Here is a 24,013-nt window from a genome sequence, read left to right as displayed (position 1 = left end):
TTAGGGATTAAATATATTGCGTCTAATTAACTATTATTTAAAGTCTCTTTGATTATTCAATCAATTCAAAAATTTATTCACAGTATCATAAAAAAAACCAATGATTGCTCAATAAATATTTTAAAATTACCTCAAAACTTAAAACTGAAAAAAATAATTTTATCAAAAAATAAAAATTCTTTATTTTAGTAAAAACATTTTAAAATAAAAAATTTATTTGTAATAAATTAAAAGAATTATATCAAAAAGTTGTTTGTTTTTTATATAAGCATTAAAAATCGAAGTCAAAATAGGCATATATATATGATACAAAAATTTTATATTTTAAACCAAGAAATTATCTTTGAAATGCATAAAAATATTTTAGAAAATTCTTTATGCTGAAATTGCTTATTTGTTAAATGAAAATAATTTTAAATTCATTCCATAAAATGTGAATTTGCTATTTTATAAATTGTTTATTGTGTTCAAACAAATATTTTGAAATTAAAGATTATTCATTTAATCATAGAATATGATATAAGCTTAAACTTAAATAACATTTTATATTTATAATGAAATTTAATTATTTTCACTTTTAATATTTGTTGATTGTTAACAATTTCTAAAAAAACAAATACTTTAAATCATATTCTATATGAAAACAATTAAACCAGTTAAATTCCTCAAATATTCAAATATGAGTTGATATTTTTTAATTATTTGCTTTTTTTAATTTTAATATTTAAGAATAATTTTTAAAAGAGATAGTTTGAATGATAAAAATTACATATTTTAGCACTGAATATTATTTCGATTCAAAATCTATTATTAATTAATTGCTATTCTATTAAAATTTATAAAAATAATTTCCAATTCTATAATTTTATTAAATGTAATAATAGCAAAAGATTAAAAAAATTACTCATAAATTTATTAAATTTTGAACTATAAAAAAATATTTTTACTTTTTTTAATTAAGGTATTATGTATGTTAGTTAGTTAGTTGTTATATTTAGAAATTGTGTGGCTGGCTAACCTAAACCATTTTTATAATTTTTAATTTGATCAGATTTTAATTGATGATTATGATTTGTTGATTGAAGAAAAAGAATCAGATTATTAAATTGATATTAAAGATTTTTAATTATATCAAAAATTTATGATAACTATTTTGAATTATAATTTTTATTGTAAGATATTATTAGAAAATTTATTATAATCTATTCAAATCATAGAAAATAGATTTACAAATTAATATAAATGGTAGATACATAGAAGACTATTGATTGGGTAGAATAACATTGGACTAAAAGCATATTACCTACTCTAGAAGATTTTATTAGGATACCTAATTAAAGCAGGGCATTTGATCCTGAGTGGAACTCAAACGGACTACAGGATCAGGCAGCTAATTTACTTTTAGAATGGGCAAAAGCATAAAATTTAGAAGGAGCAAAATATGAAATTATTAAAGACGAAGATAAATCTCCTATTATACTTATTGAAGTAGAAGGTACAATTTCAGATACTAAAACTGTTCTTTTTTATGGTCATTTTGATAAGCAACCTCCATTTACTGGATGGAGTGACGGTTTAGCGTTTAACAAACCAGTAGTTATTGATGACAAACTTTATGGAAGAGGAAGTGTAGATGATGGCTATAGCATTTTTGGAGCTGTCTCTTCTATTAAGATTTGTTAAGAGCAAAAAATACCTATCCCAAGATGCGTTATATTAATAGAAGGAGACGAAGAGTCAGGATCCCTTCATTTAACTTAATATTTAGAAAAACTAAATGGCAGAATTGGAGAACCTTCATTAGTTTTTTGTTTAGATTCAGGGACTCTTAATTATGATCAATTTTGGGTTACTAGTTCTTTAAGAGGATGCTTGCAAGTAACTGTTAATGTTAAAATTTTAAATGAAGGAGTTCACAGTGGAGATGCTAGCGGTATTGTTCCTTGCAGTTTTAGAGTATTAAGATAGCTTATTAATAGAATTGAAAATGAGGAAACAGGAGAAGTTGATGAAGGATTTTAAGTAGTTGTTCCTGCTGACAGATACTTGGAAGCAACTAATTTAACAGAAAAAATAGGTATCAAGTTGATTTAAAGATTTCCATTAACTAATCAAATGTAATTTACTACAAATAATGTCTTTTAAGCTTATATTAATAATACTTGGAAAGCCACTTTATGTACTGTTGGAGCTGATGGATTTCCACAAACATAGAATGCAGGGAACGTTTTAAGGCCAGAAACTACTTTAAAGCTTTCAATTAGGCTTCCACCTACTTTAAACGTTAAAGATGCAAAATAAAGATTTATGAAGCTCTTTACAGAAAATGTTCCTTATAATGCATAAGTAACTATTCTAAATATCACTGGAATGCCTGGCTGGAATTGCCCTCCAATAGATTCTTATTTATAAAAAAGTATTTAAAAAGCCAGTTTAGATTATTACAAATAAGATGCTTTGTACATGAGCGGTGGAGGAACTATCCCTCTAATGGGAATTTTGACTAAATTATTCCCAAAAGCCTAATTTGTAGTCACAGGAGTTGGTGGACCAGGTTGTAATGCTCATGGACCAAACGAATTTCTACACATTCCTTTCACTAAAAAAATAATTTGTTCTATAGCTTCTATCTTGTCTGACCTGCACAATCATTTTAAAAACTGAAAAAAATGAATAAATATAATTATTGTAATTTAGCTACATTTGGTATCATCAAACAATATTTTTTACATAACCTAGCACAATAAAAAGAAAATTTTTACTTAAAAGTTATCAATAAAATAATTAATTAAAAGTAAATAAAGCCTTATATGTTCAATATATAAAAATATATTTATTTTTTACATATTGTACTTCCAGGTATTAAATTCTTATGGATGTAGAAAATAAGTAATTTAATTACTGGATTTGCTATATTTATTTTAAAATTTGTAATTAATTTCAGATATTAAATTTTAAATTTATATTAAATTTATATTTAAAAATATATTATAAATATGTTTAATATTTTAAAAGAAAATATTTATTAATTATTTAACAATCAAATTTGGAAATTAATGAGAAAATAATTGATTAAAAATATTCCTTCTTAATGATTGAATATACAAAGTATATCCAAGCAATACTTTTCCTTTTATGTTTTAAAAATTAATAAGTTATTTTTTAACGTTTACAAAACATATTTTTGAGTTAATAATGAATATCTAAAACATAATTTAATTATTTTTATAAATTTTAATATATAAATAATTGATTTATTGATTGATTAATTAATTAGTTAATTAGTGGTTAATCAAATAGTAAAACAAACTTAATTGTTGTTTAATAATACAATCAGTCAATAAATAATTACTAGAATTAATGAAAAAGGTATAAAACCCAATTAAATTTGATTCAGATGATACTGAGGGATCAGACCTCTCTTATGAGAGCTCGTTTGACGAAAAGGAAGATAACTAAGGCATTAACAGTAAGCAAAATTATCATTTAGATTATTTTTCCCTCCAAAAGAATGTTTGATTGATTCTAATTAATAAAATGAATGAATTGAGAAAATAAAATATGAAAGTTTCAATTTAAATATAAATTATTACAATTATTTATAAAAAGAGGAACAAAAGAATATAAATCTATTCAAAGAGCAAATGGTGAGATTTCTTCTCACTCACCCTGAATTGTAGGACGATATAAAATTTAGCAAAGATATTATTAATGCATAAGCAGAAACTCCTGTAGCGTAGGTAAAAAATGATCAAATGGGAGGTGGATATTCCAGCACGGGTTATAATACTATGTATAATGCAAGACCTCAAACAGCAGTAGTTATGGGAAATACTAATGATGTTAATTTGAATAGCGATAAAAAAACTTACAGAAATAACATGTGGGAAACAATCGCTAATAATATAATGCAAGAAAGTAAGAAAACTGGAACAATGCCTTCGATAGAGAACTTTTCTTAGAGATTAAATTTATTCAGAAAGAAGATAGAGAAACCTGATGTTATTGAAATTATTTTATAAAATAAAGACACACTTTTGAAATAAATTAAAAAAGAAGAAGAGAGGAAGGCTAAAATTTAAAATAGAATACATGAAACTATAGAGGCTAAACTTAGAAAAGAATAGGGTGATGTTAAATATTATTCTAAGCTTAAAAAGAATCAATTCGATTCTCGTATGCAAAAAGAAGAAGCTAGAGTTAGATAAATCAATAATAATCAAAACCAAACATAAAATTAAAATAACCCTTCAAATAACATAAATTCTACATCAAATTTTAATTCAAATACAAATCTAAATAATGCATTTTAATCTGATAAATCTCCTGAAAAAAGAAATTCTGTTGCTTTTATTCAACAAGCTAATTTAAATGCTAATTAGCAAGGCGGCTAACTCTAATAGTAGGGAGACAACCAAGAAAGAAAGCTAAAGCAACAAAGAAGTTTTCTATTAAATTAATAAAATTTAGCAAATCCTTAGACCTAATCAGCTACAAAATTAATTCAATTACAAAACCCCAATGCGAGTCAGAATCAAAACAACGTTTCTGTGATGGGAATGTAAAATGCATAGACAAATTAATAAAATCAAAAGAATCAAAAAAATATTAGATTTTAAACTCCTCCAAACTAGTATAGCCCTTCACCAAATTAACGAGATCTAGAAAATAGAAGCTCTAAGCTGAAAAATCCTATAATCTAAAACAACAATACTTATAAAAAGAATATACAATAAGAATACTAAAAATAATTCAAAACTTTCAAAGCTCGTCCAGTTCCTGGTGTTTTCGAAAGATTGAGTTAGGATTCTGTTAAAAAAAATTAATAAACAGAGGTTGAAATTGATATACCTATAGATATAGAGTTTAAGACTGCAAAAGGAGAAATGCTTTATCGTGATATCAGGAAGAAAGATGATGAAGAGGAAGTAAAAAGATATGTAATTAAATTCTTATTAGAACACAGATAAAAGGCTGAAGAGGAATTTAAATAAAAACCTTCACTTTTGAGTCAAGGTTAAAAATATTATTCAGAAGAAAGCAAAGAATTCTCTCTGCTCTCGCCTAATTTTATGGCTAAAAAAAAAATGTAAGAAATGATTGAAAAAGGAACTTTAACTGATGATTTCTTTGAACACAGAGCTAACCTCGAAGAAGGAAATGCTTACTTATTAACAAAAGTAAGTAAAATATTAAAGGGTAATATTATGAAGAAGTGGAAAAGCATTTAAGATTCTAAATTTTGAAATAATTAATCAGCAAAAATATTTAAATTATTAAATACTAAAAAAATAATATCAATTAATTAAAATAATTTAAATTCATGAATGTATGTATGTATATTTGGGTAAAATAATTATTGTAATTAATTTGTGTGATTTCTAATAAAATCCACAAAAATAAAATACTTGCTAAATAGCTTGATAAAAAGATAAAAATTTAAATATATTTGAAGTAAAATTTCGATTGAAAAATAAATACTTTTCAATAAATTTTTGTTTGTGGAAATAAGCAATAAATAAACTTATAAATTAAAAATTTATAAAATTGATGTATTCATTCATTCATTATTTTGTGAAGAATATTGTTTGCATAATTTTGATAAACTTACATTTTAAAAAATATATTAATGCGATTTCTTTCTAAAAGTAAATTTATAAATTTATATTTGATAATTATTGTAATTTATTTGTGTGATTTCTAATAAAATCCACAATAATAACTTATTTGTTAAATAGCTTGGTAAAAAGATAAAATTTAAATATATTTGAAAGTAAAAATTTTTTGATTGAAAAAGAAATATTTTTCAATAAAACTTTGTGAAAATAAAAAATAAATAAACTTATAAATTAAAAATTTATAAAAATTGATGTATTCATTCATTCATTAATTATTTTGTGAATAATATTTTTTACATAATTTTGATAAACTTACATTTTAAAAATATATTAATGCTATTTCTTTCTAAAAGCAGATTTTTTAATTTATATTTGATAATTATAATAATTTATTTGCTCAAATTGTTATTCAATAAACATCTTTGAAAAATTATAAAAAAATAAATGATATAATAGAAAAAATATTTTAGCAATTTAAAAGAAGTAATTATTTATTTTTTTATTGATATTATTTAAATTAAATTTTATTAATAAAAAAAGTTTTTAAACTCTTCACTTTAATCTCACTAGGTTCTCCATATTTCTCTGAAGTATATTCTTTTATTATATTTCATTTTCAAGCTATTTACAATTTAATTTTTTTAATAGAAATTTTCATAGTTTTCATTCATTTTTATTTATTGAAATATTTTTTAAAATTGTTTTAATTTAATTTTTATTTTGATTATTAATTAATTAATTATTTATTTATTTTTTATTATTTGATATTTTTTTTTCATTTTTTCATACTTTTTATTTTTTCTTCATTATTTAAAAATGGAAAACTAATAGTACTTATTTCATTTTTTGTTTTTTCTGTTTGTGTTTTTTTCTTTCTTTCTTTGTTCATTAAACTTATTTTTTCATTTTCAACTTTTGCTTTAATTATGATTGATTGATTTATTAATTCATTTTTTATTATTTTATATTTTTAATTTATTTTTTAATTCTGAATAACACTTATTAACAAACAATATATTTTTTCTTCAATTTTTAAATAGTTTAAATTAAATTCGAGCAATAGGTGTATCAGGTTTTTGTTCTGGTTTGGGAAAATGCACTAATCTCTCAAATTTGACACTTGATCTACAGTAAAATGTTTTTTTGTTTTGGATATTGATATTTTTTAATATAAAAATGAATTTAAAACAATAGAATTTTATTTGATTTATTTTTCTTTCTTTTTTATTTTGCTTTTTTTTTTCTTTGTTAATTTAGCTCATTTTTTTGATTTCAAATTTTACTTTTATTATTAATTAACTCATTTGTTAATATTTCATATTTATTTTTTCTTGATTTTTTCCTTTTAACTAACTAACTAACTATACTTTTTCTTCAATATTAAAAAAGGTCTAATTTAATTGATGATGAAGGTGCATCATGCTTAAGTTTTGCTTTAGCATACTGCACTAATCTCTCAAATTTAAGCCTTGATCTTGCGTAAAAAGTTATATTTTTTAATTTAAAAATGAGTTTAAAAAAAATAAAACTCTTTAAATTTATTTATTTGTTTTTATTATTTTGCTTGTGTTTTTTTTCATTCCTTGTTAATTTTACTCATTTTAAAATTTTGAGCTTTCTTTTGCTTTTATTATTAATTATTTAATTTTTTCTAAATTTTTACCTCAAACCAACTAATTAAATATTTTTTTTCTTTCTAATATTTAAAAAGGTCTAATTAAATTGGTGTAAGAGGAGCATATTGCTTAGGTTCTGCTTTAGCAAGCTGTACTAATCTCTCAAATTTCACACTAAATCTTATGTAAAAACAGTTTATTTGTTTTAAATTGTGAAATATTTCTTAATATAATAATGAATTTAAAATAATAAAACTAACCCTTTTAATTTATTTATTAGCTTTTTATTTGATTTATTTTTCCTATTTTTATTCTACTTGTATTTTTTTTTCATTCTTTGTTAATTTAAATCATTTTTTTATTTTTATCATCTGTCTAATTAATTAATGAATTCCTTTATTTCATATTTTTTCTTCTTTTTTTCTTCAAATTAACTATATCTTTATTCATCAAAAATAAAAAGGTGTAATTAAATTGGCGACGAAGGTGCATCAGGCTTAGGTTCTGGTTTAGCAAACTGTACTTATCTCTCAAATTTGACACTAGATCTTAGGTAAAATATGTTTATTTGTTTTGATTTTGATTTTATTGAAAATAAAAATGAATTTAAAACAATTTTTTTTTTCAATATTTAAAAAGAGTAAATTAAATTGGTGACAAAGGTATGTAAGGCTTAGGGTCTAGTTTAGCAAATTGCGCTAATCTCTCAAATTTGACACTTAATTTTCAGTAAAAATAAACAGTTTATTTATTTTGGATTTTTATATTTTTAATAAAAAAGAATTTAAAACAATATTACTAACTCCTATAATTTATTTATGAGCTCTTTATTTGATTTGTTTTTATATTTTATATGTGTTTCTTTTCTTTCTTCGTTAATTTAACTAATTTTCTTATTTTCAACTTTTTCTATTATTAGTAATATCATTTAATATTATCTTCTTCATTTTTTAATTCTAATTAACTAATTGTCTGTATAATTTTACTTAAATATTTTAAAAGGTCTAATTACATTGGTGCAATTGGTGTGACAGACTTAGGTTCTTCTTTAGCAAGCTGCACTAATCTGTCAAATTTGACGCTTTATCTTGCGTAAAAACAATTAATTTGTTTTGAAAATGAATTTAAACAAAAAAACTCTTTTAATTTATTTATTTATTAGTTCTTTATTTGATTTATTTTTCTTTTTTTTACTCTACTTTTATTTTTTTTCTTTCTTAATTTAACTAATTTAAAATTTTTAAATTTATTTTACTTTAATATTAATTAATTAATTTCTTATTATTTCATATTTTTTCTTTCATTTCAAACTAACTAATTAAATCCTTTTTATTCAATATTTAAAAAGGTAAAATTAAATTGGTGATGAAGGTACATCTGGCTTAGGTTATGCCTTAGCAAACTGCACTAATCTTTCAAATTTGATACTTGATCTTCGGTAAAAAAGTTTATTTGTTTTGGATTATGATATTTTTTAATATAAAAATGAACTTAAAAAAAATAGATTTTTATTTTACTTTACTTATTATTCTTTTTTTTATTATGTTTGAGCTTTTTTTCTTTGTTTGTTAATTTACTCATTTATTTTCTAATTAATTTTTAACTTTTCATTTATAACTAACCATTTTTATTTATCTTTTTATTTTCTTCATTTTTACCTTCTAACTAGCAAGCAAAATGATTGGCTAACTATATTTTTCTTCAACATTTAAAAAGTTTAAATTAAATTGGTGGAGTTGGAGCATCAGAATTAGGTTCTACTTTAACAAACTACATTAATCTCTCAAATTTCGAGCTTTATCTTAGGTAAAAACAGTCTATTTGTTTTGGATTGTAATATTTTTGAATTTAAAACAAAAAAATAAACTCTCTTCATTTATTTATTAAATATTTCTTTGATTTATTTTTCTATTTTTTATTTAGTTTGTATTTTTTTGTTTATTTAATTCATTATTTCATTTTCAAATTTTTTATTTATTTTAAATTTATTAAATTACTAAGATTTAATGTTTTCTCTTCATTATTTCCTTAAACGAATGAACTTTATATTTTCTCTACAATATTTAAAAAGATTAAATTCTATTGGTGATCAAGGTGCATTCGGCTTAGTCTCTGCTTTAGTAAATTGCACTAATCTCTCAAATTTGACACTTGATCTTAGGTAAATACATTTATTTATTTATTTATTTATCTATTTATTTATTTTAGATTGTGATATTTTTAATGTAAAAATTAATATAAAAATATAAATTTGCTTTTTAATTTATTAGCTTTATTTGATTTATTTTGTTTTTTTGATTTTGCTTATGTTTTTGTTTTCTTTCTTTGTTAATTTAACTCATTTTTTTATTTTCAATATTTTCATTTATTATTAATTAATTAATTTCTAATTATTTCATATTTTTTCTTCATTTTTTCCTTTATATTTTTTCTAAATATTTTAAAAAGGTTGAATTAAATTGGTGCAATTGGTGCATCAGGCTTAGGTTCTGCTCTTGCAAATTGCACTAATCTCTCAAATTTGACACTTTATCTTGGGTAAAAATAGTTTATTTATTGTGATTTTGATATTATTGAATTTAAAAATAAATTCAAAACAATAAAACAAACTCTTTTAATTTATTTTTTTATTAGCTTTTTATTTGATTTATTTTTGTTTTTTTTAAAATTCTGCTTGTATTTTTTTCTTTTTTTCTTATTAATTTAACTTATTTATAAGTTTAAAATTTTAATTTTATTATTATTTATTTAATTCATTTCTTATTATTTCATATTTATTTTTCTTCATTTTTTCCTTCTAGCTAATTATTTATTTTTTCTTCGATGTTTAAAAAGATCTAATTAAATTCGTGATGAAGGTACATAAGGCTTAGGTTCTGGTTTAGCAAACTGCACTAATCTCACAAATTTAAGTCTTGTTCTTGAGTAAAAACAGTTTATTTGTTTTGAATTGTGATATTTTTGAAAATAAAAATGAATTTAAAACATATAATATAACTAACTCTTTTAATTTATTTATTGATAAGCTATTTATTTGATTATTTTTCTTGAATTTTTTATTTTATTTCTTTGTTAATTTAACTAATTTTTAACTTTAGTTTTATTATTAATAAATTTATTTCTTATTATTTAATATTTTTTCTTCATTATTTACTATTACTAACTAATTAGCAATATATTTTTTCGTAAATATTTTAAAAGGTCTAATTATATTAGCGCAATTGGTGCATCAGGATTAGGTTCTCTTTTATCAAACTGCACTAATCTCTCAAATTTGGTACTTAGTCTAGAGTAAAAATAGTTTATTTGTTTTGGATTATGATGTTTTTGAATATAAAAATGAATTTAAAACAATTTTACTAACTTATTCTTTTAATTTATTTATTAGCTTTTTATTTGATTTATTTTTATTTTTATTTATTCATTTAAAAGATAATATTTTATTTTTTTATTTTAGTCTATTTAATTTTTTAGTAATTCACATTAATTTATGTTAAAAGTGCAAATATAATCAACGAATCATAATAATTGAAAGTAAAAAGTAAGTTTCTCAAATTAAAAAGATTAATTTTGTTTATAATAAATTTCTGATTATTATAAACGTCTGTCTCGTGAAAAAGGATGAATAAGTTTAAAAATATTTGAATAATATAATATAATATAATTTAATATAGCATGAAAGCGCGGATTAATTTGGAGTCAGAGAATGTGGGGTAAAAAAAATGAATAAGAATAATAATTTTTAATAATTTTCCCTTAATTAATAGAATTTTTTCAAATATGAATAGCTGTCCATCTCTAATTCCTACTATAAATAAATATATTTTTTAAATAAAAATATTAAGATTAAATAATTAATGCTAAATTAATTTTTATGTGGTATTTTCGTAAAAGAAAATTTATAAATTAATATTTGATAATTAATTAATTATTATATTTTATTTGTTCTTTTTATCCATTTATAATTAATTAATTAAATTCCTTAAATTTCTATTCAATATTTTTGAAAAAAAATAAATGATATAATAGATTTAAGAATATTACAAATTAGAAGAAGTAATTATTAATTTTTTTATTAATATCCTTTAAATTGATATCTTTTAATAAAAAAAGTTTTTAAACTCTTCACTTTTATCTCATTAGATTCTCCATATTGATCTGACGTATATTTATTTTATAAATATTATTTTTATTTTATTAATACTTTTTATGTATTTAACTTTCAATTTATTTAAAGAAATTTTTTTCTAATAGAAATTCTAATCATTATTCATTGATTTTTATTAAAACAAAAATTTTTTAGCTATTTTTACTTAATTTTCATTTCAATTTTTAATTAATTATTATTTTTTTTGTTTTTTCATTTTTCGTTATTAATATTTATTTATACTTGATAAAAACAGTTCATTTATTTTGGATTGTAACAATTTTAATAAAAAAAATTAATTTAAAACATTAAAGATCTTTTTATTTATTTTCCTTTTCTTTTAATTGTGCTTTTTTTTTTTCTTTTTTATTTATTAATTTAACTCCCTCATCATTTTATTTTCATCTTTTGCTTTTATTATTAATTAATTAATCTTATTATTTCATATTTTTTCTTCATTTTTTCTTATAATTCATTGTTTAATTATATATTTTTTCTTCAATATTTAAAAAGTTCAGATGAAATTGGTGCAATGGGTGCATCACGGTTAGGTCTTGCTTTAAAAAATTGCATTAATCTCTCAAGTTTGGCTCTTTATGTTGGGTAAAAATAGTATATTTGTTTTGGATTGTGATATTTTTAACAAAAAAACTAATTTAAAATAATTAAGCTCTTTTTTCTTTTTCTTTATATTGTCTTTACTTTGCTAATTAAACTCTCTCATCATTTTAATTAATTAATCTTATTATTTCATATTTTTTCTTAATTTTTTCCTTCTAATTAACTATTTAATGATATATTTTTTCTTCAATATTTAAAAAGGTAGAATTATATTAGTGCAATAGATGCATCAGGCTTAGGTTTTGGTTTAGTAAATTGCATTAATCTCTCAGATTTAACACTTAAACTTAGGTAATAGCAGTTTATTAGTTTTGGATTGTGCTATTTTTTATTATAAAAACTAATTTAAAACAATTAAGCCTTTTTTCTTTTTATTGTGCTTGATGCTTTTTTTTTTTATTCCTTCTTTGTTAATTTAATTTAACATTTTATTTTCAACTTTTGCTTTTATTATTAATTAATTAATCATATTATTTCATATTTTTTCTTCATTTTTTCGTTCTAATTTACTATTTAATTTTATATTTTATCTTCATTTTTTAAAAAGTGACAAAAGAATTGGTGATGAAGGTGCATCAGGTTTAGGCTCTGGTTTAGCAAATTGCATTAATCTCTTAAATTTGACACTTAGCCTTGAGTAATAGCAGTTTATTGGTTTTAGATTGTCATAATTTTAATTATAAAAACTAATTTAAAACAATTAAGCTTTTTTCTTTTTCTTTTTATTGTGCTCGCTTTTTTTTGTTCTTTCTTTGTTAATTTAACTCATCATTATATTTTTAAATTTTTCTTTTACTATTAATTAATTAATCTTATTATTTCTTAGATTCTTTATTAAAAAAAAAATTCCCCCCCCCCCCCCAAAAAAAGTAAAACTCAGTTTTAATTAATTTATTAATAATCTATTAAAAATATATAAAAAAATTTTTTTGCTTAGCTTATATTTTTCTGTGTCAAGTATTAATAATAATAATTATTATTTCGTATTTTTTCTTCATTTTTTCCTTCCAATTAACTATTTAATTATATATTTTTTCTTCAATATTTAAAAAGTGAAAATAGAATTGGTGATGAAGGTGCATCAGGCTTAGGTTCTGGTATAGCAAATTGCATTAATCTCATAAATTTGACACTTGATCTTGAGTATTAGCAATTTATTGGTTTTGGATTGTCATAATTTTAATTTTAAAAAGTAATTTAAAACAATAAAGCTCTTTTTTTTTATTATTGTACTTGATTGCTTTTTATTCTCCTTTTTTAGCTAATTTAACTCATCATTTTATTTTAAACTTTTGCTTTTATTATTAATTTATTAATCTTATTAATTAATATTTTTTCTTCATTTTTTCCTTCTAATTAACTATTTAATTATATATTTCATCTTCAATATTTAAAAAGTTTCAATAGAATTGGTGATGAAGGGGCATCAGGCTTAGGTTATGGTATAGCAAATTGCATTAACCTCTCAAATTTGACACTTTACCTTTTGTAAAAACAGTTTATTTATTTTGGATTGTGATACTTTTAATTATAAAAACTAATTTAAAACAAATAAAGCTTTTTTTTCTTTTTATTGAGCTTGCTTACTTTTTTTTCTTCTTTCTTTGCTAATTTAACACAACATTTTATTTTCAGCTTTTGCTTTTTTTATTAATTAATTAATTTTATTATTTCATATTATTTCTTCATTTTTTCCTTCTAATTTACAATTTAATTATTTATTTTTTCTTCAATATTTAAAAAGTGTCAATACAATTGGTGATTAAGGTGGATAAGATTTAGGTTATGGTATAGCAAATTGCATTAATCTAACAAATTTGACACTTAATCTTAAGTAATAGCAGTTTATTTGTTTTTGATTGTGATATTTTTAAATATAATAGCTAATTTAAAATAATTAAGCCTTTTTTGTTTGTTTTCTTTTTATTATGCTTGCTTTTTTTTCTTCTTTCTTTGCTAATTTAACTCACCATTTTATTTTCAACTTTTGTTTTATTCTTAATTAAGTAATCTTATTTATTATTTCATATTTTTTCTTCATTTTTTCCTTCTAATTAACTATTTAATAATTTATTTTTTCTTCAATATTTAAAAAGTTACAATCAAATTGGTAGTAAAAGTGCATTAGGTTTACGTTCTGGTTCAGCAAATTGCATTAATCTCTCAAATTTGACACTTAACCTAGAGTAATAGCAGTTTATTGGTTTTGGATTGTCATAATTTTAACAATAAAAAGTAATTTAAAACAATAAAGCTCTTTTTTCTTTTTCTTTTTATTGTGCTTACTTGCTTTTTTTTCTACCTTCTTTGTTAATTTAACTCATCAATTTTTTTTCAACTTTTGATTTTTTTATTAATTTTATCATTTATATTTTTTCTTCATTTTTTCCTTCTAATTAACTATTTAATTATTTATTTTTTGTTCAATATTTAAAAAGTGGCAATTAAATTGATGATAAATGTGCATCAGATTTAGGTTCTGCTTTAGCAAATTACACTAATCTCTCAAATTTGACACTTAAACTTAGGTAATAGAAGTTTATTGTTTTGGGTTGTGCTATTTTTAACTATAAAAACTAATTTAAAACAATTAAGCTCTTTTTTATTCTTTTTCTTTTTATTGTGATTCTTGCTTTTTTTTCTTCTTTCTTTGTTAATTTAACTCATCATTTTATTTTCAACTTTTGCTTTAATTATTAATTAATTAATCTTATTTTTTCATATTTTTTCTTCATTTTTTCCTTCTAATTCACTATTTAATTAAATATTTTTTTTTCAATATTTAAAAAGTTCCAATTAAATTGGTGCTAAAGGTGCATCAGGTTTAGGTTCTGCTTTTGCAAATTGCATTAATCTCTCATATTTGACACTTAGCCTTGAGTAATAGCAGTTTATTGGTTTTGGATTGTGATATTTTTAATTATAAAAACTAATTTAAAAGAAAAAAGTTCTTTTTAGTTTTTCTTTCTATTGTGCTTGCTTTTTTTTTGTTCTTTTTTTGTTAATTTAACTCATCATTTTATTTTTAAATTTTACTTTTACTATTAATTAATGTTATTATTTCATATTTTTTCTTCATTTTTTCCTTCTAATTAACTTTTTAAATATTTTTTTTTCTTCAATATTTAAAAAGTGACAATTAAATTGATGAAGAAGGTGCTTTAGGCTTAGGTTCTGCTTTAGCAAATTGTATTAATCTCTCATATTTGATACTTAATCTTTGGTAATAGCAGTTTATTGGTTTTGGATTGTTTTAATTATTAAAATGAATAAAACAAAACAAAAAAACACTTTGAATTTATTTGTTTGATTTTATTTGATTTGTTTTTTATTATAATATTTATTTAAACTTTACACAAATTTATAATAAAAGTGATAACTAAATGAATCTATAATAAAAATTCAAGGCAAAAAGCGAGTGTCTTAAATCAAAAAGATTAGTTGTCTTCTAAGTATATTTCTGATGATAAACAAGTGTCATAAAAAAAATAAACAAATATTAAATATTTGAATAATTGAATATGATATTTTTTATTATATAAAATTTTGAAAATTTTTTTTTTTAACCTAAATATAGATACATTTTCAAAATTTAATCTAATTTTTTTTTAAGCTAAAAATTTGTCTAAATTTCTTTTAATTAAATAAATATTCATTAGTATGTATAGATAGATTGCCTATCCAAAATTAAAAAGGCATTTAACTCTATTTTGAAATAGGATTATTTATTCCTAAAATAGAGATAGATTTTATTCTTGTTTTTATATATTTGTATATTATTTTGTTATAAGTTAATAAAAGGACTTATAAAAAATAAATATGAAAATTTCTTTTTTGATTTTTAGTATAATTGAGTACCATAATTAATTATAAAAAAGTGTAACTTTTATTAAATTTTATAAAATGAATAGAAAATTAATTTTTGAGAGTTTCATTTTGAAATATCAAAATAGTATAATAAATAAATAAATTCCTTACTTAAATCATAATTGATCAAATAAAATTTATTTAACTGTAATAAATACTTAATTTATTTTAAACATAAAATTAACTTGATTAAAAATATGTGGTTGATAGATAGATAAGATATATTATGTAATCTAAGTTAAGATCTTTACAAATATTTATTTGCGCTAATTAATTTATTTATTTATTATACTTCTTAAGTTTTAATCATTTATTTACTAACAAAAATTAACTTACAAGATGACTGAGCTGAGTAAATTTTGATTTATATTAAGAGTATATTCAAGATTTTAAACCCGTATTATTTATATTGTATACACTTTATAGTAAGAAAGAAATTATAATTTTAACAAAGGATAATATTAAAATAAATGATAAATTACAGCCACTTTTATGAAAATAGAAAATAACAATTTTACATTTTATGGATGGATTACTTTTCATTTAAAATAATGAATAGCTCTGATGTAATGATAGGAACAAATACTTAAAATCTTTGAGGTTTTGAAGAGTTTTCAATTATATAAGGTTCTTTTTGTTTAATGTAAGTAATGATATTAGTTTAATTAGAATGGATATAATTTTAGAAACTAAGTGTTTGGAGCGCAACAAGAATATAATTATAAATTAATTAATTGATAGATTAATTGTAATCCAATTAATATTTATCTAAATATAACAACTTTAATTTATTTGTGAATACAAAAACTCTAAAGAAAATATAGAAGGAGCAAACACATTAAGAGAAAATAAATATTAATTACCAAAAAAGTAAGTAGAATCATAATAGGATAAATAGGATTTTAGCAGAATTAAAAGCTTCATCAAACAAATTATTTTTACTGCTAAATAGCTATGTATTTTGCAAAGGTTCTCAATGAAGATAAATGCGGAAAACTATATGTTAATCGTCGCCAATCCCTACAAACTACTTAGAATACTGAATAATCTAAAATGTATGGATAAGTAGAATAGCAAGACTTGAAAAGAGCAAAAAGATAAATTTTTAGAAGAAAAAGCTACGCAGACTGTGGTAAAGGCCTGTATAAGTCAAGTTATGTTTAAAAAGTTGATGCATTGTGCCCTATTTCGACTATTTCATAGCATGTAAAAATAGAATAGCAGCTAAAAGAAGAGATGAATTTTTCATCTTAATGCCAAAAATAAACTATGAGCACAGGAACCTTCCTCAAGTCAGTAAGGTTTACAGCAAAGATGAAAAGAAGTAATTTATTTAGAAAACAAACTGTTATTAATTATATTAAAAAATAATAATTTAGCAAGAATTTTGAATAAGCATCGAGGATCTCAGTTTAACATAAATGTCAATTTGAACGAGTAAGACTTTTTTTGGAGAAAATATATAAATAAGATATTTACAAGCGAAATACATACATAAATACTTTTATAATAAACAAACTTCCTCAGTATTAAATTTTGTATGGAATTCAATGAGCTTTTTTGCTCAAACTCTTTTGAGTAATATGAAAAATTTAGATGATTCTATCTAAATAAGTGAGTTCAAAATTTAGACCTGTTTAAAATATATTCACATAAGATAATTTTTTAAAAAATTACAAATTTATCTAATTAATATCAATTCATACCTCTAAATATAAAAAACTAGATTAGAATAGATCTTTTTTCGAATAAATTGGCAAATTTAGTTAGTCAATTGTAATTTACAAAAAAATATTTTAATCTCACTAAAACTTTTTAAACCTAAAAATAGTTTTTATAAATTTAAATGAGATTTACTTTATGTTTTTAGAAGTTTTCAAACTTCTTTATTAGATTTTTACAAACTTTTATAGATTTTTTAAATCAGTGCATCAAAAAAAGGTTTTTAGAACCACTTTAATTTAAATAGAGTGAGTGATTGATACTAATAAATTTTATTATAGAAGAAGGTTTTAAAATAACATCAATAATCAAGTTTTTTTAAAAATCACTGGTTATTTTTAATTTACCAAATTAAAAATTGATTATTTAAATAATAACTAAATAAATTACTGAAGTTCTATTAATAGTTGTCAGTAATATAAACTTTTTTTTTTGGTTCTAATAATAATACTGAAGTTTTTTTAACATAAAATAAATCTATTTATTTTCTTCTATTTAAAAGCGCAAATACAAGTTTAAAAATAATTTTAGGCTGATAAATTGTATTCATTATTTTGTTTGAATAAATTAGACTAAATATTGAAAAGTCTCCTTCTTAAAGGGGCTAATCTCATGGATTAGACACCCCAAGAAGAAGAGATGATTCTAGATAGAATTCTATTGTAAATACTCCTTCTTGGAAGACAGTAAATGGAATCTAGTCTCCTTTAGAAGATAAGGTATTAATTTAATAAATAAAATAAAATTATTTTTTTACAAATGTTTTATGTCAACTTATTTATATTTTTAATTATTCATGCTATTAAATATCACTAAAAATATAGAAAAATGGCAAAAAAAATCTGAAAAGTATGATGCTCATTAGTGATGGAAGCAAGCCATTGAGTTAGTTTTAAAGGAGTTAATCGAAAACAGTGGCTAAAAAAGAAGGAGAGCAAACACCAATAGATTAATAAATAAACTCTTCTAATTAAATAAAAGATAATTTAAAGCCATAAGAGAAAGAAGATCAATCAAATTCTTCGTTTTCAAATTCTTAAATGTCAAATAAACAATAAACTGAAGTTTGTATCCCAACATTATCAAATATAAATAGCTAATTTAATGTGAATTTTAATGGACTGAGACACCAAAACAGTATACAACTAAACAAAGAAGATGCAGATCCAAAGTCTTCTTCTATTTCTCAATTTTAAGATGAAGTCATTGAAACTTCTCTTACGAAAATTAATAAAAAGTATTCAGATGATTAAACTCCTGAGAAACAATTCGACAAGCTAGAAACCTTAAAGGAAGAGCATGCTCTAGAAGCTCTTGCTCATTAGCAGAGTATAAGAGAGCGAAAAAGATCTATTTCAGCTGATTCAGGAAGGGAGAAAAAAATAGGAAACAGCTAATTCTCTAAATTCGCAAATGAAGAAAACAAAGGAGATAGCAGCTAATAATTTAATCAAATTAGTTTAAAAATTCCTTTAATTTAAAAGATTGAGTTAGATAAATCGAACAAATTCACTCTAAAGAGACAGCTTAGCAATAGAGAAACTCCTAGCTCAAGTTTATATTCACAGAGTAATTTTGATGGAAGTAAACAAAGTTAACAAAAGTTTATGTACGTGACTAATTATTGGAGATTTGTTGAAAAAGTACATTCTAATTCTAATTAGATTCTGTAAAACATTTAAAATCAGAGAAGAGAATAAGCTTAATTGCTCAATTAATAATAAATTACCATTCCTTTTGTGCCTATTAAAAAGTTCCATAAAAAAATTAAAATAGACTTCGAGAATTAAGAATATTTCAAGACAACACTAACCTCTAGATTTAGCCAAGCTGAAAGCTAAGAAATTAATAAAGGTTACTTGAGCTCTCGATTATCTTCGCCTTTAAAATCTAACAGAAAATAAAATTCTAAGCTGTCTTTAAAAGGAGCCAAAACCTTTTAAAAACCTTAAACTTCAGAATAAGAATTAATTTAACAAAAATCAGGTTAAAGCCTTCTAAAAAACAAGCAATACAAGCAGAAAATTCCAAGTGGAGTTTTATTTTAAGATGACAACAGCCAGCAAAATCTAAAATTGCTATATTCTCCAAGACAAAATCATTATAGATCCGCTTCTCATGATGCATCTATACAAGACCATTAGAAAAAATAGTGGCTTGCTCCTTTATCATAGCATAACATAGGAGAGTAAATTAAAAAACATGAGTCATAATATTAACAAACTAACATAAAGAAATCAAGACAGTCTTCCCCTTTAAGTGGCAAAAAGAATAGCTTTAGCAGAACTTAAATGTATTTTGATAATTACTAAGTTTAAAAAGTAAATCAAAAGCAACTTGTTAACTCTTCAAAAAAACTTTGAGTATTTCAATATATTTACATTAATTTGTGAATAATAATTTCAAATCTAAATTTATAAATAAAATATGTTTTACTAAAATATAAAATTTTAATCAGAATTTATTAAATATTTACATTTAATTTTCAACTTTTACCTTCTTAAAAGTCAAATTTTTCTGTATTTAAATATAATTTATAACTTGTAATAAATTAAAAATTTTCATTTCAATAAAATTTTCTTGTTTTTTAATCTAATTTTATTTTTAGAAGAATATAAATAATACTATACTTCTGTTTATTTGTTTATTTGTTTGTTTGTTTGCTTGTTTAATTTTTGAGTGATTTGTATTTCTTACCTTATAAAAAATAATATAAAAAATTTAAACTACATTTTTAAGAGAGAGAACCTTTTATATTTTTTTTTTAAATTATCAAACCATTAAAACAATTATTAAGATAGAATAAAGAAAAATAATTTAAATCTTTTACAGATTAATTTGATTTTGAGTAATGAATAAGATAATTGTTTTTTATTTAAATCAGCTGATATTAGTGTAGATATTTACAGTGATAGTAATTAATATTAGTTATCAGAAAAATTACAATATTTTTTTAATTTTATTAAATTAAATTAATTCAATTTTTATTTAAATAATATTTGAGATAGTTATCAAATTTTTTTAAATAATAATTGATTAACTCTTTTATGAAAAATATTTGATTTATATTATAAATCTAGTTTGTTTGATAGAGTTAAAATATTTATTATTTAAGAAACAAAAGATTTTAATTTTAAATATTTTTTTGAATGATTAAAATTAAATTGTTTGGATAAAATAATTGAAGAAAATTATAAAAATAAAATTTTAAAATATCAAATAAAATAAACGAAAAGATATCCATTTTATTTGTAAGAATTAAGAAGATATTTTTAGTTAAAGCTTAAAAAATAAATAGACTAATGAAAAAAATAATTAAAAATTAAATACAAGAATATTAATTAATTAGGTTTAAGTTAGAAGTGTTTTAGTTTTTTATTTATCATAAATCTTTTTAAGATTTTTATTTTGTAAGTTTAGATGAGATCAGACTAAACTTTTTAAATGAAGAATATGTCTTAGGATTTCTATTTTACTTTAGATAATTGCCTTGTTTATAGATTTATTATTGATCGTCATAGTGAGACGATAAAAGATTACCAGAAACACCAGTATCTAGTATATAGTAACTATCTTAGCTTTTATCTAAAGAAGCAATCATCTTGTAATTACCTCCCCAAATACCTTTCCAAGAATCATTTTAGAAATCGAGAGCACTAACATGAACTGTGTATTTTGATCCTTTAGATTGATATGATCTTTCAAAAAGAGATTTCAGAGGAGTCTTCGAAAAGGGAATATGGATAAAATGATGCTAGTGAATCTCACCATAATACCATTTGTTCATATTTTCTCCTAGTTTTTCCTTTTAACAAATTTAACAAACAATAAATTAAAAAATTTTTAGAATTAATTTTTTTATTACCTTCAAGAAAAGATAGGCTTCATTTATAGATACAACAAAATTATAGATGCAATCTTTTCCTTTCAGAGTAGAGTTAGCATTTCTGCACCATTCTTCGTCTATATTTTTTCCTTCAGACCAATTTTGAATCTAATTTAATCTAAAATGATCAAATAAGAAGTGAACTGTAACTTTTAATCTAACTAGGATATCTTCTGAATACGAAAGTAGCAATTTTTTACTTAAAAAATAGTCGATTGCGTAGTAAACTGAAGCTCCAACTGATTTTTCTTCAGCATAGAAATCCCATTTTTCCAGTAATTTCATCATTTTATCGCATTCAGAAATTTAGTCAGGAGTGAGAATACTAATTAAAACATTGAATTTAATTTTTATTCTATTTTAAAATCAATCAAAATTACTCTCTCTTATTTTTATGATAGATATTCAAATAATGTCTGTGTATTTTTTGTGCATAACTATCCTTGACGTCTCTCTACATATTCATCACATGCTCAGGAGATATTTTTGTTCCGTTTCTAATATATTCTTCAATTATTTCTGTTATTCTTTTGCTTCTTGCTGTAGAAGCTACGTACAAAGACAAATTATTTAAAGTATTATCAGATGCAAATTTATTGTTTGCAGTAACAACATATCCTAAAATATTTAAAAAATTCTATTTTTCTTTTAGCTTTAATTTAATTTAAATTTACCTTTAGGAGGATCATATGAGCGAGGTTGTTCTTAAACAGTGTTGAATCTAATCCAATCATTCTTTGATTTAGTTCCATCTTGAATGAAAGCACCTTGATATGGGTTTGATCTAATTGGGTGCTTTCCCATGCCGAAGAATCCAATATGATTATCTACTGTAGCAAATGATAGAGCTTAAGTTGGTCCATCAATAAGATTAAGAGAATCTATCAATTCTTAAAAATTATCTAAATGGTAGAAATTGAAAATACCATCACATGTTTTATCATTGTCAATATATCCTATCCAAGCAAAAGAAACATTCATAGAATCCCTTTAGAGAATGGGTCCTCTGTGAGTTAATTTTACAGTCAAATTATAGGCTTAACCACTTTTGATATTAATTTATTCCTTAACAGTCTTTAATTTACGCCATTCATCATCTAGGAAATATTTATCTCCTTCATCATTTAACTTTTCTTGATACAAATCACTTGAATCTGTATACAGAGTTGTCATACCCCATGCAAAATAGTTAGTCTAACCACTAAGAATAGCTCCAATACCAGGCATTGACCCTCCAGAAACAGTTTATTCTTTACCATATTTTGTTTTAAAATGTAAAACTGCTTGAGCCCAAATTGCAGGTATTTGGTTATCCAAGTGAGGATCATTAGCGAGAATGGGTTTTCCTGTTGTTGTGTGATTTCCGTGGATAGCCCATCCATTTGAGCCTTTATTTTCACTCAAAAATTAAACAATTCCAGTCTTCATAATCAATTCTAGTTTTTCAACTGATAATGAGCTTCCAGCATCTTAATCTTCCTCTAAGTCTATCTTGGGCTATAAATATTTAAGCAAATAAAAAATAATTAAAATAAATTGATTGGATTTATCTAAAGAGGATAAGTAGATTTCTCTTTTATTAGAATATAAAAAATGATATTTATATTAATTACATCAAAAGGAGAATAAAGACCCATAAGTTTTAATTCTTCGTCAGTCATAATTGTTGTATTATCAAAGAGATATCTGTTTACCATCATTAATTTGACTACTTTTTTTCCAAATATTTTGATGAGCTTTTCTCTTATTAGTTCATAACTCCAATCTGAAGTAAGTTAGAAATTAAGCAACTTGACAAAGGACAAACTATCTACTACATCCCACTTTTCAAATTTATTTCCAGTGATGTAATATTCCAAAGGCAAAATTTTCATAGCATCAACACAATCATTAACACCATCTGCATAAGCTTGAATGGTTTCTAAAATATCCTTAGTCAAATTATCTCTCATTTTTTCAGCTGCTCTTCTAAATCCAAATTCTCTCATCATAATATCTGTATCTAATGTGCTATTACCAAAGAGTTCGCTCATTTTACCGCTAGCTATTCTTCTATACATATCCATATTCCACAACCTATCTTAGCAATGAACATGTCCTATTATTTATTATTAACCAAATCATAATTTAAATTGTTATTTTTGAATATTTGTATTTCTTACCTAATCCATAAAATGAGCTTTAGATACTCTCTGAAACAATATGAGGAATTGCAAATTCGTCTCTATATATGTTGATATCTCCATAATTTCTACTATGATATAGCTTTCCTTAGTAAGAAGGAATCCATAAATATGTAGCCAATACTAAGCCTACTACTAATAAAGCTATAGTTACCTAAATTATTTATCCTAATCTTTTAAATAATCCCATTCTTTAATACTTACTTTCTAATATATAAATAAATCTTTAGAATAAATCTTTTAGTGAAATTTGTAATTAATTTGTTTATCAATAACAATTTTAAGAAGATAGTACCCAATTAATTGTGATTATTGAATAACTAATCATAAGATTTTATTTAGTTTAATCAACA

At 21.7% G+C, this 24,013-nt stretch overlaps 5 protein-coding genes across 5 annotated transcripts; 4 read left to right on the top strand and 1 right to left on the bottom strand. All coding sequences in view use genetic code 6, as the record gives it.

Annotated features, from left to right (window-relative positions):
* Positions 1-1,242: 1,242 nt before the first annotated feature.
* On the top strand, positions 1,243-2,664 carry TTHERM_00898240 (M20/M25/M40 family peptidase; the record flags this gene model as incomplete). The annotated part of the gene is made up of 1 exon (XM_001021769.1): positions 1,243-2,664. One exon carries the CDS (start codon positions 1,243-1,245, stop codon positions 2,662-2,664), a length of 1,422 nt encoding a protein of 473 aa, XP_001021769.1.
* Positions 2,665-3,270: 606 nt separating this feature from the next.
* TTHERM_00898220 (hypothetical protein) lies at positions 3,271-5,246 on the top strand (the record flags this gene model as incomplete). The annotated part of the gene is made up of 2 exons (XM_001021767.3): positions 3,271-3,469; positions 3,610-5,246. The coding sequence occupies exons 1-2, from the start codon at positions 3,361-3,363 to the stop codon at positions 5,244-5,246; spliced, it is 1,746 nt and encodes a 581-aa protein (XP_001021767.2). The 5' UTR covers positions 3,271-3,360.
* An 816-nt stretch (positions 5,247-6,062) lies between these two features.
* Positions 6,063-15,271, top strand: TTHERM_000898192 (kinase domain protein, putative; the record flags this gene model as incomplete). Its single annotated transcript, XM_012799010.1, has 24 exons — positions 6,063-6,101; positions 6,159-6,208; positions 6,659-6,748; positions 7,008-7,097; positions 7,330-7,419; positions 7,698-7,787; positions 7,874-7,963; positions 8,237-8,326; positions 8,583-8,672; positions 8,951-9,040; positions 9,306-9,395; positions 9,683-9,772; positions 10,070-10,159; positions 10,436-10,525; positions 11,895-11,984; positions 12,204-12,293; positions 12,550-12,639; positions 13,056-13,145; positions 13,401-13,490; positions 13,747-13,836; positions 14,099-14,188; positions 14,441-14,530; positions 14,793-14,882; positions 15,136-15,271. The coding sequence occupies 24 exons, from the start codon at positions 6,063-6,065 to the stop codon at positions 15,269-15,271; spliced, it is 2,115 nt and encodes a 704-aa protein (XP_012654464.1).
* A 1,552-nt stretch (positions 15,272-16,823) lies between these two features.
* Positions 16,824-19,954, top strand: TTHERM_00898190 (hypothetical protein; the record flags this gene model as incomplete). The annotated part of the gene is made up of 4 exons (XM_001021764.2): positions 16,824-17,193; positions 17,249-17,306; positions 18,163-18,310; positions 18,416-19,954. The coding sequence occupies 4 exons, from the start codon at positions 16,824-16,826 to the stop codon at positions 19,952-19,954; spliced, it is 2,115 nt and encodes a 704-aa protein (XP_001021764.2).
* Positions 19,955-20,973: 1,019 nt separating this feature from the next.
* TTHERM_00898180 (peptidase S45 penicillin amidase) lies at positions 20,974-23,850 on the bottom strand (the record flags this gene model as incomplete). The annotated part of the gene is made up of 6 exons (XM_001021763.3): positions 20,974-21,396; positions 21,457-21,802; positions 21,858-22,095; positions 22,152-22,974; positions 23,091-23,575; positions 23,640-23,850. 6 exons carry the CDS (start codon positions 23,848-23,850, stop codon positions 20,974-20,976), a joined length of 2,526 nt encoding a protein of 841 aa, XP_001021763.1.
* Between the last annotated feature and the right edge of the window lie 163 nt (positions 23,851-24,013).

Source organism: Tetrahymena thermophila (assembly GCF_000189635.1).
Source record: "Tetrahymena thermophila SB210 genomic scaffold scf_8254543, whole genome shotgun sequence".
In the NCBI taxonomy this organism is placed as follows: Eukaryota; Ciliophora; class Oligohymenophorea; order Hymenostomatida; family Tetrahymenidae; genus Tetrahymena; species Tetrahymena thermophila.
Note: the sequence above shows the minus strand (reverse complement) of the source record. Positions and strands in the feature narration are given on the sequence as shown.